At 25.9% G+C, this 17,220-nt stretch overlaps 1 protein-coding gene across 1 annotated transcript in view; it reads right to left on the bottom strand.

Moving 5' to 3' along the window:
* Positions 1–15,811, bottom strand: part of LOC136083731 (proton-coupled amino acid transporter 1-like) — a 36,097-nt gene extending 20,286 nt beyond the window's left edge. The window contains exons 1-3 of the mRNA XM_065803378.1: positions 15,681–15,811; positions 15,189–15,287; positions 3,377–3,476 (exon numbers count right to left, since the gene is read on the bottom strand). Coding sequence (XP_065659450.1) covers positions 3,377–3,476; positions 15,189–15,277 — 189 coding nt within the window. The 5' untranslated portion in view covers positions 15,278–15,287; positions 15,681–15,811. The remainder of the gene's footprint in view (positions 1–3,376; positions 3,477–15,188; positions 15,288–15,680) is intronic.
* Between the last annotated feature and the right edge of the window lie 1,409 nt (positions 15,812–17,220).

Below are 17,220 nucleotides of genomic sequence, written 5' to 3'. Positions count from 1 at the left end.
ATTCAAAAACTTCAAAAAGATAAAATATATAATAAAAAATACACTAAATAAGTTAAATGAAATTAACTTTCTAAGATTATATTATGCAAAAAAAATCTCACTTTTTAAAAATATTATGGAATATATTACGTATTTAAAATACAATGAATGTTTTAATGCCTAATAATACCAAGTATCGCCTAAGAGTAATAAAAGTAATCAAAAAACGTATATAAAAAAAAGTAAATAAAAAATCTATAAAATATAATATAATAATATTAGAAAAATATTTTTCAATAGCTTTGCTAAAAAGAAAAGATTTAAAAAGAAAAAGAAAATTAAAAATAATTATTTGAATTCACAGCTAAAATTGATAGGTCTTTAATGGTATCAAACAAAAAATTTCACGTGAATTGTTCACAGTTAAAGTAACCATTGAGTCTGCATAATGTGTGTATTATACTAAAATATGCTATTTTTAAATGAATTCATGTTATTACATTAATTAAGTCAAAAAATTCAAACTTAAAATAAAACTAATAAACTAAAAAAAATTTACTTAAAACTTTTATTCACTTTATTTCATCTAAACACAACATGTGTTTTGACTTGGTTGTCATTTTGAAAATAGTAACTTTTTTTGCAACTTTAGTCCTATGGGAGCATTACTTAGTTTGTTTAAACATATTATAAATATAAGTGGAAACAGGACATTTTCCAGCATAAATAGGTAATTTTATTAACTTTAGCTCTTAGGGACAACTAAAGACATTTTTTGAAAGTTGCACAGAATTTCAAACAGTTTATTCTCAAAATATGCATTTTTTACAGTATTAACTTTCCAGAGACCAATGAGCCACAACCGGTACTTTTGGTCTCAAGAGCCTTTCCAATTTTTTTTATAAATATTATTAGAAAATTTAAATGTTCTTTCACAACCTAAGATAACAACATAACAACCAAGACCACTGAGAAGGAAAATCAGGTTGATTTGTAAAAAAACAAATTTAGCTTGTCAATTCATGTAGACAATTCTTAGTCAAGCCTCACTTTTTCCATGGTTTTCTTCACATTGTGCTGCTGCAATTTCTGATCAAAACCATTAATTTCATATCTATCAGTAAAACAATAATCTAGAAAAGAGACATCTGTTTACTATTGCTAGAAATCATTGTAAAAAGGTTTTGTCAAACGCCTGCTATTCTCAGGCCATGAAATCTCATAATTCACCTCAAAAATTAGGCTCTTGTGACTTCTGGAGAATCAGTAGACAATAAAAAGGAGTATCAATAAAAAGGGCTTATCTGTTATTCCACCTCTCTTGTATGGTTCAGATTTTGTCACCTCATCTAAAGACAAAGCTGAATTGCTTGCTAAGAACTTTTCATCAATATCATTTAATTCCACTAGTTGTGTTCTACCTAATATACCCAACAAAAAGGTTGATCCATTGCTTGACATTCGTATTACTCCAGCTTCCGTATCTAAAGTGATTTTCTGCTTAAACTCTTCTACAACTTGTGGTCAAGAAAACATACCTGATATAGTCTTGCAGAAGTGTTCTCCAGAGCTGTCCTTTATACTTTTTAACAAGTACTTAAACTATTTAACAAGTGTTTATCAGAGTCTTGTTTTCCAGCCTGCTGGAAAACAGCATCTGTTATCCCTATTTTTAAAAATTTTGGAGAACGATCTGATTCATCAAACTACTGTCCCATTAGTCTTCTACCTATCATAAGCAAGGTTTTTGAGTCCTTAATTAATTAACACTTAATCACTCATCTTGAATCTAATAACTTTCTGATCATCTATATGGATTTCAATCTTCTCGCTCTATAGCTGATTTGCTAACAGTAATAACTGATAGATTTTTTCATGCATTAGATAAAGGTGGCAAGGTTAAGGCTATTGCTCTTCACATTTCTAAAAATTTTGATAAAGTTTGGCATGCTGGTCTTCTCCATAGACTTTCTTCTTATGGTGTATCTGGCAACATCTTTAAGATTATTGAATCCTTCCTTACCAATCATAGTATAAAAGTTGTCCGCGATGGACAGCACTCATTTTCGTATCCTGTAACTTTAAGGGTTCCTCAATGTTCTATCATTGGCCCTAAACTCTTTTTAATTTACATTAACGATCCTCCAGATATTCTCACACCTAAGGTGGCATTGCTTGCTGATGATACTACCATTTATGCTTGTCTTGATAAGAAGCCAACACTCTCTGATTGCTTGGAGGGGACATTTGAGCTAGAAAAGGATCTCACTTTTGCGACAGCATGGGGTCACAGTTGCTAGTGAACTTTAATTCAGATAAAACCCAATTTTTTTCAGCCAATTATTATCGAAATAAGTTAAATCTTCCTATATTAATGAACGGTGATGTACTCGATAAGTCATCTACTCTTCATCTTCTAGGACTAACTCTTACTTCCAATCTTTCTTGGAAGCCATATATCAAATCAGTTGCAAAATTAGCATCTGCTAAGGTTGCATCTCTTTATCGGTCTCAACACTTTCTTACTTCGGATTCTATTCTTTATCTCTATAAATCTCAACCCCGGCCTTGTATCGAATACTGTTGCCATATCTGGGGAGGATCTTACATTGATGTCTTTTCTCTTTTAGACAACATGCAAAAACACATTGTAAACATAGTTGGACCAGCTCTTGCAGCTAACCTCCAATCATTATCACATCGCGGAAATGTTGCTTCTCTTTCTCTTTTCTACAAATACTATAATGAGTACTTCTCTAAAGAGCTAGTGTCTCTTGTGCCATCTACTAAAATTTATTTTCGTGTTACTCGTCATTCAATTAAATCTCATCCTTTTTTTGTGACTGTTCCCAAGTGCTCCAAAAACTCTTATTCCTCAAATTTTTTTCCTTGAATATCAATTCTTTGGAACTCGCCTCCTTCATCTTGCTTTTCTGGTTCATATAACTTGCAAACTTTTAAGTCGTCTGTCAATCATTAACTTGCTCTATAAACTTCATATTTTCTCTTCCAGCAACTTCCAACTCTAATAATGAATGCTTGCAGCCTTGTTGGAAGCAAAGTTTAAAAAAAAAATTAAAAAAAAAACTCATGTAAATTTGATGCAACTCCTGTTAATTAGTTAAGTTGCAATTAACAACATTTTTTTCTTATTAACTTAACTACTTTCATACTAATCTTACTGTTTTCACTAACCCTATTTTTCAACAAATTTGTTAATTTGTCAACTAATTTAATAATACTAGTTTCCTAAATATTACTTTTTATTATATTATAATTTACATATTATTAAATATTAAATAGTTTAGTAATAAATTTCCTAAAGTTACTAACCCCTTTACTTAGAGGGAAAAAAATACAAAAGAAAAATAAAATAAAATAAAAAGAAATAACTCACAGCTATTCCAGCTTGATTAACAGCAAATGGCATACCAATCATAGCTGAACCAATAAATGCTTTAAAAACATTTGAACAATCCCTGCAATTTTGGTGACACCTAAATTAGTAAGGTAGATACACCTACAAAATTTATTTTCCTGATGTCATTACAAAATAATACGACATTGAAAAAACATTTTAAATTATTAACGTTTTATAAAAAAAAATTACTGAATGATTTTTTAATAAAAGATTTAATTACATTATATCATTTATATGTTATATTATATCATTTTTATGTTCTCATTTATATATTATATCATTTAATTATAAACAAGTATTTAAGCAACAGAATAAAAATGAACACAGTTGAAACAATATCCCAATTTTTTAAGCGAAACTAATGCTCTTTTATATATCTTTTATATATATTTATATTTTTTTATATATTTTATATATCCGAGTTCGATCCCCAACACGTCCCTGGTAGTACCACGCTCAACTTGTTTCTCCATGCAGCGACCTTGTTCGTCAAGGTTCGTGTTTCAGAGTTATAGAGTTAAGAGAGGGTTATAACCACAATTAAGTAGCCTCCTCGTCTGTAGTGGCCTTCTGGGCCTTGGGGAGGTGAATTAACAAAAAAATGTATATGTAATAAAAAAATTTATAAAAATTAGAAACTTTGTAGCATGAATTTTATAAGGTTCTATTTGACATTTTTAAAATTGTAAGAATTTAACTTATGGTTTTATTATTGTTTATATTAACGAAAAGTTTAATTTTTCATTTTGCATCTTTTAATTGCTAAAAACAGGCAGTTGTTCTTAAATGTAGTTTCTCTTCTGCAACTGCTTTGTGGCTTGGAGTGTCTGGTTTTAACTCAAACAGAATTTAAATGTTTACAACATTCTCATGATGATATTTCTATATCAAATCAGTACAATAAAACTATTATAAATACATCTGCATCTGTGTAAACATAAAATCGTTAAAACTGTTTCTAAAGTTATTAGTAAACATCTTTCAGTCAGTTATTACTAGCAGACTGATTATTGGATTTATTAACTGATTATTGACTGATTATTAGACTATCAGACTGTTAAGATATCCCCCTAATAACAGTGTTTTTAACAAATAATCGTGGAGTGGTATTTTTAGACAAGATTTAAACTTTCATTTTTATAATGGCAAAAAGGGGTGATGGGTATAGTGAAAAAAAAGTTACCATAAAACTGGGTATTTCTGAAAAAAAGGTTTATTATACATTAAAAAAGGCAATAAAAACCAACAGTAAACAAGACAGGAAACATAGTTAAATACCCAAAATTAAAACAGTAGCTAAAAATTAATTTATAAAAGTAATTTCAAAGAAAATTCGCTGTTTAACAGTCCAACACCCACCCACCAAATTTCATCAAATTTCAGCAAAATTAAATGAAATTTGTCTGAGTAAAGTGTCAGTTTCAACAGTTAAAAGACAACAGTACTCTACCAGTCTCTGAGTCTGTTTATTTGTATATTTTATTCTACTGGCATTATCAGATTTTAAACCAAACAGGGTTTGGTCTAAAATCTGATAATGCCATTAGAATAAAATATGCCAATAGAAATTATTTTTTTAGAAAGCCAGAAAATTTGCGGATAAATGAAAAAAAACTCTTCCCTAAGTTTCTAGCTAACTTTTAAGTTACAATGTGTAACTTTGAAGTTGGTGAACTTTCAAATTTTTTATATCTAAAAATTTTTAGTATATTCAGATGGTTTTCATTTAAAATGATTTTAAAAAAATGAGAATTGATAAAAAGCTTATGAAAAAGTTGTTTTTTATTTGATGTGGAATATATTTTTTTAATAAATTAATTTAAAATGTGTAATTTGTGTTTTTGTTTTAATTACATTTTTTTTTTTTTTTTTTTTTTGAGTTTTTAAACAAAACTAGGTAACTTTGTTGTAAATTTGTGTTGTTTTTTTTTAACAAAAAACCAGATTAAATCTTTAGTTTTGTCAAAAGTGCTAATTTGCCTCTACTGTAACATACATTATAAAAATATTTAATAGTTCTCCTTTTAAAAATATTCTGAAGGGAACTGAGGCAATTTTCTAGTTTTTTTTATTTACATGATTTAAATTATTGAACAGTGAAACAGTTGTTTGTTTTTTTAAATGAATATTTAATTTATAATTACAAATATAAAAAATGTTAACTTTTATTTATTTAGCTGAATGGCAAGCTAAGCGAGAATGACTTTTTGTTGATGGAACTAGAGAGGATAACTTCTTTGAGCAGCAACCATAATAGAATTTGTAGAAAAGAGAAAGAGATGCATCTTTACAGCAATGGGTAAGAGGTTCAAGCATACCAGATAGAGCAGTTCCAACTATGTTTACAATGCTATTTTTTAAACCTTGTCTAGAAGAAAAAAAAACATTAAAAGAGCCAGCCCAAATATGACAACAATATTTCATACAGGGACAAAAAGAGATTTGCAGAGGTAGAGAATGGAATGAGAGGTAAGAAAATGATGATCATGATAAAGGGATGCTAATTTAGCAATCAATTGTATATTTTGTTTACATGAAAGGTCAGTAGTAAACGATAATCCAAGAAGATGTAAAAAAAAGGACTCAGTGAGAGGGTTGTCATTTGTTAATATAGGAATGTCAACAGTATTGTGGGAGTTGTTTGCAGTAAATAACTGAATTTTGTTGGAGTTAAAATTTATAAGCTAAAATTTGTGAGCCCCAATCTGTTACAGAAATGAGATCAGATTCAAGATCGACTGTCTGTTTTTAGTGATTGAAAAGAAAAGATTTTTTGCCAAGACATGAGTAAAAAATTCATCAGCAAAAAGAGCTACTTTAGATGTAAGGTTGTCGGGAAGATCATTAATGTAAAAACAAAGCAGGACCTATAAATAAATAAGACTGTTGGCCTTTGAAGATGACTTTAGTAAAGCGGTTAAAAAAAATGATTTGATAATCTCAAATACTTTCCCAGATACACAATTTGAGACAAGCTCATGAAGACCAGCACACCTAATTTTGTTAAAAGCTTTTTATATATATATATATGTATATATATATATATATATATATATATATATATATATATATATATATATATATATATATATATATATATATATATATATATATATAGATAGATATATATAGATATATATATATAGATATATATATATATATATATATATATATATATATATATATATATATATATATATATATATATATATATATATATATATATATATATATATATATATATATATATATCCATATATATATATATATATATATATATATCCATATATATATATATAAATATATATATATATATATATATATATATATACATATATATATATATATATATATATATATATATATATATATATATATATATATATATATTACTGTGAATAAGTTTTAGACCACTTACATTTTTTCAAAAAATCCCAGAGAATTCTTCTATAATATTTAAGTTTGTAGTTCTAAATTATAAACTTATAAAAACACATGAATTTTACACAAAATATGGAACAATTACAAACTTTTTAATGTCAAACTTCATAAAAAACTTTTAATATTTACTATGTCCTCCTTTTGCCTCAATTCCAGCCAATATTCACCCGGGAATAGATTCATACAAGTTAGTTATAAAATCCTGGGGTATGTTGTGCCATTCTCTTTGAAGTACTTCAAAACATTCGTCAGCATTTCGAAGAGCATGCTCGACCTTCTTTTTATCCAGGTAATCCCAAATATGCTCAATTGTATTCAAAACTGGACTCTGGGGAGGCCAGGTCATCAATTCCAGTATTCCTTCCTCTGCCATTTCATTTAAACAATTTTTTGCCACTCGGGAACAATGTTTTGGGTCATTGTCATGCAGCAAAATAAAATTATGACCTATTAGTCTCATTCCAGATAATACAGCATGGTGCCTTAGGATATCCACAAAACGTTCCCAGGTGAGTTGCCCCCCCCCCCCATTTTGATCTACTCCAGATGAAGATAAACAGCCCCAAACTTGTAAATAGCCTCCTCTGTGTTTAATAGTAGGGTTTAAACACTCAGGCTGATAAGCTTATTCAATTCTTCTTCAATTCTTCTTCAAACATATTGGCGTCCTTTTGTTTCAAAAATTTCAAATTTGGACTCATCAGTGTACATAACACGATTAAACTTTTTCTATGTTGTTTTGCATGTTTAAGTTGTTTTTCTTTATTGCCACACCGTAATAATGGTTTTTGAATTGCAACACACCCTCTTAATGCTGTTTTAAGTAGGTGCCGTCGAATAAAAGAAGAGCTGACATTTTTCCCAGTTGCTGTGTTAATGTCTTTTGCCAGCTTGGTTGATGCTTTTTTGTTTTTCTTAAAGATAGGGTTTTTAAATATTTATTGTCATCTTTTATTAACTTAAGAGGTCTACCACTTTTCTTTCTATCTTCAAGAAAGTCAGTTTCTCTGATTTCTGTAACAGCATTTTTCGAATATCCTGTTTTGGATGTAGTTATGACACATCGTTTTATTAAATAAACAAACAAATCCCTCATGTTTCCTCATCAATTTTGTTTATTTATTCAAAATAATGTATTCTTTCAACTTTTCTTATATATTATTAAACTTAAGTATGCTTTAAAAAACTTACATAGGAAAAAAATTGTAAATACGTCTAATTATACAAGTGGTCTAAAACTTATTCACAGTACTGTATATATATATATATATATATATATATATATATATATATATATATATATATATATATATATATATGTATATATATATATATGTATATATATATATATGTATATATATATATATATATGTATATATATATATATATGTATATATATATATATGTATATATATATATATGTATATATATATATATATATGTATATATATATATATGTATATATATATATGTATATATATATATATATATGTATACATATATATGTATATATATATATATATATGTATATATGTATATATATGTGTATGTATATGTATATATATATATATATATGTATATATGTATATATACATATATATGTATATATGTATATATATATATATATATATATATATACATATATATGTATATATATATATATATATATATGTATATATATATATATATATATATATATATATATATATATATATATGTATATATATATATATATATATGTATATATGTATATATATATGTATATATATAATGCCCCCTCCCCCCTTAAGATAAAAAATCAAGACTTTTGTTATGTGCTGTGGTTATCTTTTGTGAATAATTTGAGTTTAACTTTAGTTTAATTGTACAATATTCAGTTCATGCTTAAGCTCAATTTTTATTCAACAGGTCCCTAATATTGTTTCAAAAATGTTTATATTAAAAAGATTAACTTATTACTCAAATGAAGGGAAATTTTATATAAATCTATAAAAAAAAATTTTAACAAAGATATCAAGAAACTTATAGAAATTCATGTTTTTAAATTTTGATATAAAAACTGTAGTTTTTCTGCAATAGAATCTAAAAGTAGATTAACACTAAAGATATATACAAGATATCCTTTCTCTTTATATAAACATATATAAAGAGAAAGGATATCTTTAAATTATTGAGTTATTTCTTTTTGTTTTTCTTGTTGGTAATCAATTATGATTAAGCTCTCCACACAGAGGGCAGAAATAAAACCTTAGTCACCCATTTATTTAAACCACTGAACCAAATTAATAAAATGGAAAAATGTTCCTTTTGCCATAAGATTATGTCTAAAAATTGAACTTGAAAAATAAAGCATGTTAAAAAATTTTGCAAGTGTTCTGATATAGTGCTATATGATATATATATATATATATATATATATATATATATAGTCTAGATAAATAAATCATGTAATTAGAAAAAAAATGCAGATAAAAAACCAACTATAAATAAATAAATTACGAATCACCAGGTGAAGGTGATCTGGAAAACTCCATAAATAATAATAATTCAAAATTTTTAAATTTTACTTGAAATTAAGTTCAGTATAGGGCTTTTTTTTATAAGGGCCTACTAGCAATATACATTTTTTTGACAAATGTAACAAACCAAAAATGTAAGGCTAAATTACTAAATAATTTATAAATGCTCAAATAAGTATCTAACAATCTCAAGTAAATAACAATCTCGATAGATTGCTTATTATTTTTGAGCATTTGAAGTTTGACATTAAATTTGCGTAGTATTGTATACTAATATATTTACTAATGTAAATTAAAAATTAAAATCACAACGGTAACTTTCTTATAGGATAAGAATAGTTTCTATATATAATGAGAGTATCACAGTTGTTAGTACAACATGGCAAATAAACATTTCCTTGCAGTATGACTAGATGTATAACTAACTTAAAGTTAATTTAATTTTGTTATTAAAAATTTATGTTAAATTGGTGTTTATACATCAAACTGTGCTTTTAATGGTCATATACTAAAAATATACTAGAATAAAAGAAAATTTTTCCAAAATTTATGCCAAAAAAAACTAAAAATTATTAAAAAAAGGTGAAACAACACTAAAAAAAGACGTCAAAAAAAGCAAAAAAACGCCAAAAAAACGTTTTTTTGACCCAAAAAAACACCAAAGAAAAAAAAAGCACGCATTTTTGCAACTCTAGGAGTGAATGAGAAAATTAAGATTTTTTTTTGCTTTAAAAGGCATCTTATTTTCCAACAACAAAATAATTACTTAAATGAAAAAAAAATGTGTCCTGTAATTAGTCATGTTCTGGATCTAAAAGGTGTTTCTGCTCCATTCAAAGAACTTGTAAGAATGACAAATGATTCTGTTTTGAATATAATAAAAGATTCTCTTATTCCAGTAGATAGTGATGAGTATCAAATGTGTTACCAATACTTAATGAAAGAAACAGAGTTATTTCTACAATAAAAGAAAACATTGGACTGTGATAAGATATATGTTATATATCTAATGATTAGATATGTGTTACATATCTAATGATTAGATATGTGTCACATATCAATCACAGTCCAGGTTCTAGATGCGCACATCTACATAATTAAAGGAACATCTACAACAGGGTTGTAGATGTTCCTTTAATTATAGCAAATAATTACATTAATTATTATACTTTTCTTTTTTTTTGTATTTATTTAGGTGCTCCCAGAAGTCCTAACAATCTCATCAAAGAGCACTGCAAGAGAGCATTTAACTGGAAGTTCATGCCTCCTTTCGTATTATTGTCGCTTGTTGGGTTGGAGCAGACTTCAAACCTTGCACCTCTGGGTTCTAAGCCAGAACTCTAACCACTGTGCTACGGCTGCTCAATACCTCATCAATGAAGAGTAACTTACATATCTTTTTATATTCATTATTAATTTAGTTAGAATCTAATGTAGCTTGGACCTTTTTTACTTTTAGGCCTTTTTTTTTCGTTCCAGGGCTTCTTTTTTGTGGCAACTAAATAACCTATTTTTTATTTTTATACTATTGATAAATGAATACGCTGTTTTTAACTATGCATTGGATCTGTTTACAAAATAATAATCTAAAAATATACTACAATTTATAATAATTAAAGTAATACAAAATTCAAAAATACAAAAACAAATTTACAAAAATACAAAAAAAAAAAAAAAAAGCTGTTTTTGTTGTTTAATTAATTTAATTTTTTTTAACTTTTTTTAGTTTTCAAAGTTATTACAAAATTATTTAATTATTTAAATGTAAATAAAAGACTTTTAAAAATATATATAATTCAGCTCTAACTACTCTAAAAATTTGTACTAACAATATAAAAGTAGATTTCCAAAAGAAGATCATAGGGATCTAAACATCAGAACCTTAAAAAGTAAATGTATTTATTAATAATATATAAATATATTAAGATTTAACAAAGACATTTTACATACATTTTTAGTAGAATTTTAGAATGTTGTCCATAAAGAAAATGTTTCAAATTTAGTTTTAAAAACAGGAAGAGTAAAAGAAGGATCAAAATTTGGTAATACTATTTTATTTCAAAGATGGGGTGCACGATTCTGAAATTAAAATAATCAAAAAATAATAAAGAAAAATTAAACAACAAACAAAATGAAACAACAAACAAAAATATCAATAGGTTGATGAAGAATTTCAAGTTAGTGTTACTTCCCAACAAACATTCAATTGTGGAATTTCAGTGGACCTATATAGGCATTTTGAGCAGACCACTGAAGTTTTGCGCATTCATTACTTAGTGGACCATTAATGGTAGCCGCCAAAAGTGACTAACCGATATCTAGCCACTATTAACATGTTGAAAAGTTATTGGCTTGCCATTTATAGCAACTGCAACTAATGGTCCACTAAGTAACTGATGAGCAAAACTCCAATAAACCACTAAAAAATGCCTGTAAAGGTCCACTGCAAATCCACTAAAACAATGTTTGCTGGGTTGTCTTTTCTGAATTGTTTTGATTATTATAAGTATTTTAAAATTTAAAAATTGTTCAAAGGTTCTGTCAGCATGTAATCTATTAACAATTGGTAAAAAAAAAAAATATTGCAATAAAGCTAAATACAATATCAAAGTGCTATTTAAAACTATATACATTTTCACGGTGTTTGTGCTTTCCAAGTTACTTGTTAGCTTGTTAAAACAAGAAGTCTTCAACTATTTATCTATTTAGTAATGTATAATTAACGACCTTTTTTTTTTAGGAAAAAGAAAGATTTTTGGTTTCAAGAAAACTGAACAAAAAATTGGTTAACCGGTTGCAGTTTCCACCGGTTGCCAAGTCCTAATTATTATTAATTACTGAGCTTTTATAGAAACCATATATACAATCCATTACAAAGTTAGCATCTGCTAAGGTTGTTTTTTTTCATTGTGCTTACCATTTTACCTAATTCTGGAATCCATTCTCTACAGACCTCTTATTTGTTATTTTAACTCAAAAACAGCCTACTCCTAATAGCTATTGCAATATTGATACTACTATATTAATGAATGGCAACACTATTACTAAGTCCTCTACTTCATGTCTTCTTGGATTACCATTCACTACTTACCTTTTATGAAAACCATAGGCTGGGTGAATAAAAAAATCAATTGCTTTTACTTAGTAACTGGTCAGCTTTACGTGAATAAAAATTTTGAAAATTTTTGCCAAGTTTTTATTTACATAAAGCTGAGCAATTACTGAGTTAAGTACATAATTTTACATGAATAAAAATTTGTGCAAATCTGCTGAAGTTTTTATTTATGTAAAACTGACCAATAACTGAGTAAGAACAGTTGCTTTTTTTTATTCACCCGGCCTCATAAATATAAACCATTGCAAATGCTAAAGTTACCTCTCTTAATTGTGATTGCCATTTTCTTACTCCTGATTCTATTCTCTACCTCTATAAATTTTTTATTCATCCTAGTATAGAGGACCGTTGTCATACTTAGACTAGTATTTCTAATGAGGCTCTTTATTTTAGAAAATAGTCCAGAACTGCCCTGAAAATTTTGCCGGACCTGCCCTTGAGCAGGTCCAACCCATCCAATTATTGAAAGGTTGCATCTGTTTCTGCTTAGGTTCATTTAAGTTTTACAGCTATATAATTTATTTATTTAATAATATAATTATTAAATTATTAAATAAAAAGCAATATAATTGATATTAAACAACAATAATAAGTAATATACTTCAAACATAAACTTCAAAATAAAACATAAAATGTTACAAAAATAAAACATGAATTGAATCCACACCTTCACTTTTGTAAAACATTTTGATACCCGCAATACTCCACTAACTGTTTGTAAATAGTAATATTAAAACTATATATTTATTGAGAATCATAATTCCTCAGATTTTGCTTGTTTGTTTAGTCAGACAAATAGTCACTGTTAATTTATGCAAATTTAAATGGAACTATAGGACTGCAAAAAATTAAATAAAATTAAAAAGATTAAAAATGTGTATTAAAATTATAAAAATTATAAAATATGTATTAACTATCAACTAAAAATTATTAACTAAAAACAGCTATTAAAATTTAAAATATATCATATTTAAAATCTCACAAAAAAGGATCGCTTAAATTAGTTTGCATAAATTTAGGAGAGGGGTCAGTAAAGCGCTAGACTTAATTACAAGAGAAGGAAAGAGAGGTCCAAGACTGTCAAAAATTGAATGATATAATTAAAAAAAGTTCAAAACTGCACTTAAAATTGTAAACAAGGCCTTTGCTACAATTAATAACACCTTTACTCTTTATAACATATTTACTATTTTGTATGACTCGTCTTTCAGCTAAGTAGCATCCTTTTATTGGATGTTCCTTCATGCTTAAAAAACTTTTATATATTATAAAATTTTAGGTTAAATTTTCAAAAAACCTTCACAGAATTAACATCTTTGACTCTCCAGGAAATCAACCTCCTCCTTTTGAATTAAATTTTTATAGTTAATTAAAGCAATTTTTAATAACTTTAGAAAAAAATCAATATTAAAAAAAAACTTATTTGATGTAGGTGAATATTTAGCATGCAGAAAGTATGTTAACTTCCTTAAAATGTAAAGAAATACTAAATATAGTTAAAACTTGATCTGTGCATATGTCTGGATATGTTTACTCTAGAAATTGTAAAACATACACTGCTTGTTCTGAAAAAAAAGACTTGAGAATGGAACTCAAACACATCTGGTAATATATTTATTTAATTGATAAAGATTTATGACTTATTTTAATTGGTATTTGTGACTTATTTTAATTGGCCATTTGTGTTTTAAAATTGAATAAATTAACAAATTTCTTCAATAAATTATTAGGAAAGTCGAGAAAACTGAAACAAAAATTTACAAAAAGCAAGATTCTTGCTAAACTTTAATCCAAATAGGATTAAACTCAGGTATAAACCTTTTTATGAATGAAAAATCCTGAATTTAATATCATATTTTGAAAATTTAAACTAATTTTTTTAGGATATGATTCTTTTTATGTAATTTGTATTTTTTTTTAAACGATAAATATTCTGTAATTAAATATTTTGTGGTTTTTGCATGTTAAAACTATTTGCAGGAGACACAAAAAAATCATTATTTTAACAACATTTATTTTTATAAAATAAAAATATATATAAACGTAAATTAATTATGAATTAATTATGAACTAATTTATACTTATTTAATTATAAATAATAAAGCTAAAATAAAATATCTAGATTTTCTAAAACTACAAAATGTAAAAAAAAAGCTTATTTAAAAATAATTATTACTTTTTTTGGAATTTCAGAAAATTATGATTTAAATATAACTTTATGTCATATATTAAATATAACTTTAGAGAAACTTTTAACAAAATATACATAAGTTTAAACTCCTGGCAGCAGGTATGCTTGTAAGTGTAAAGGTGAATGTAAATTTTCCAGTGGTTCTATGAGATCAACTTTATCATTGGAGTAATGACATCAGATATACTTAGAAGTTGGTTATTGAAGTTTTGATATAAAAGATTTGAAAAAAAAAACTTCAGGACTTCAGGAAAAACAACAGACCTTTTGAATACCTTCTGACTAAGTTTCAATAATTTCCAATCAAATCAATAGCTGTTTTCATTATTTTTAAATGTTATTTTAAAGACACATCTTTAGATCTTTTTGGTTTGTCTTTTCATCGCTATTTATAATACCTGGATAAATACCTTATTTAATATCTTGACAATGGTTTATTCAATATTTGATCTAAAAAATTTATACATGTTTCATTTAAAAACAAGTGTTCAAAAAAAATGAAAAGAAAAAAAAAATACATACCCAATTTTTGTTTCATGAACCTCTATATAGTTTGGTAGTAAAGGTTGATTTTCTTCAGTATCAGAAAAAACTTTTTTAACAATATTCATGGTAACGGCACTATAAACAAGAAATGAACATAGTTAAACTTAATACTTTTTCAACACATAAAAGATTTAAATCAAAAAATGGTTGTTAGAAAAAAAAAGTATTCCAAAACTAAACAAAAGACAACATTTTTAAAATTATCAAAAATACAACAAAGTAAATACTCAATAAATGAGAGAAATGTAAAATTTTTAGGTATAAACAAAAACATGAATATATATAAAAATTTTTTGATTTGTTTAATTTTGCTCTGCAAAATATTTTAAATGTTCTTTAATTTCTTTTTGCTTTATTTATGTTTTTAATAGAATAGAACTGTTAACAGTCATTCAAGTAACCAGTAAAGTTAAATTCAAGCTACATAGCTTTTATAATTATTATAAATAGCACAAAAAAAAAAGGTACCAAATTTTAGAACTTATTAAGTATTATTAGAATAAGCACTTCTTTTATTTATATATAACTACAAGAATCTTCCTTATTTGTATACAACTGTAAGGAATTACAGCAGCAAATAGTGGCCTATTGACAGTGCAGGTCCTCTGGTGAGTTCAAGTAGTGTTTATAGCTTTCTGGGATTTACTCTGAACCAATTGAAGAATTTCTGAATCTTTTAATATTAAAAGTATTATCTGATACATTATAATAGACAGAAATTAATGTGAATAAAGGACTAGAATACTAGACATAATACTATTGTTACAAAACAAGCCAATCAATTTATACTAATAGTATAAATTAATTAGCTTGTTTTCATAAAGAAACTTTAATATGCAATAAAAGCACTTTATATACCATCTGATTTTTACTAATATTGGAATTAACAAAAAAGAAATTTTATTCAATTAATCCTTTTAACAATGTTGCTTTGAATTTTTCTTTTAAATAAATAAAATATACTCTTAAAAAGTAAAAAGCTTTTGTTAAAGGTTTTAGCATAAAAAAAGTTTTAAAATTTTATTACATAGAAGTTTTATTACATAATTTTATAACATCAAACTGTTAGTATGGAGAGTTGTGTTTTTTGAATGATAAAAAGAATGAGGCCTTTTTAATAATGGTAATCATTAATTATTGTTCGATTAGCAGTTTAAAAATAGTTTTTCAATCAAATTTTTAGTTAATAGTTATTTATTATAAAATTAAATTTGCAACTCTGAAATATAAACAAATATTTTCACAAAACTAATCTTTAAACTTGTTTATAATTGAGAATCTATTTTAAAACGAGATGGGTAAAGAAACTTTGTCAACATGTGATGCAATCAAGTAAATAAAGTTATACGCGATAAAAGTTAAACATCTAATTGTAGATATTGGCTAATTCTGAGAATTTTCAAAACTGTGACGTATTGTAATTATTAATCTTATTTTAAAAACATATTTGTAACATATTATTTAAACTTTTAAAACAGAAACTTTAAAGACGAAACTTCTAAAACATATTTATAAATCAAAGTTTTCAGTTAAAGTAATTTTAAAATAAGTAATCAAATCATATTTATAGACTTTTGTAATAGGGAAAATAAAAAATTTTTATTTTGAATTTGCTTTTGTAAAAAACTGATGTAGGAAAAATAAAAATTAAGACCCATGTTCTGAGAACTCCAAGCAATGTTTAAAAATGATATCTTTCAACCACGCTCAATTTTATATATAGTAATTCTGGTAGTATAAAAACAAAGCCTGTAAAAAACTTTTTAATATAAATGTAGTTCAAGAAATCGGTCAAACTTTTGATGTTATATTTGAAAATATAATTAACACTTGAAAAAGCATTAAGGTTTTGTGATTTTTAAACCAAGTTTAAACTTTATAATGAGACAACTGCATCCTTTATTTCTTGGAAATTTGCCAGCTGTGTAATTGGCTAATGGAAATAAACGAGGGCTTTTTTTTTTTAGTCACTAGTCTGTTTTTTAGTCGCTTGTTGGCACAAAGCAAG

The sequence above is a fragment of the Hydra vulgaris genome, chromosome 08, assembly GCF_038396675.1.
Source record: "Hydra vulgaris chromosome 08, alternate assembly HydraT2T_AEP".
In the NCBI taxonomy this organism is placed as follows: domain Eukaryota; kingdom Metazoa; phylum Cnidaria; class Hydrozoa; order Anthoathecata; family Hydridae; genus Hydra; species Hydra vulgaris.
The sequence above is the reverse complement of the archived record's forward strand: the minus strand, read 5'-3'. Positions and strand labels throughout refer to the sequence as shown.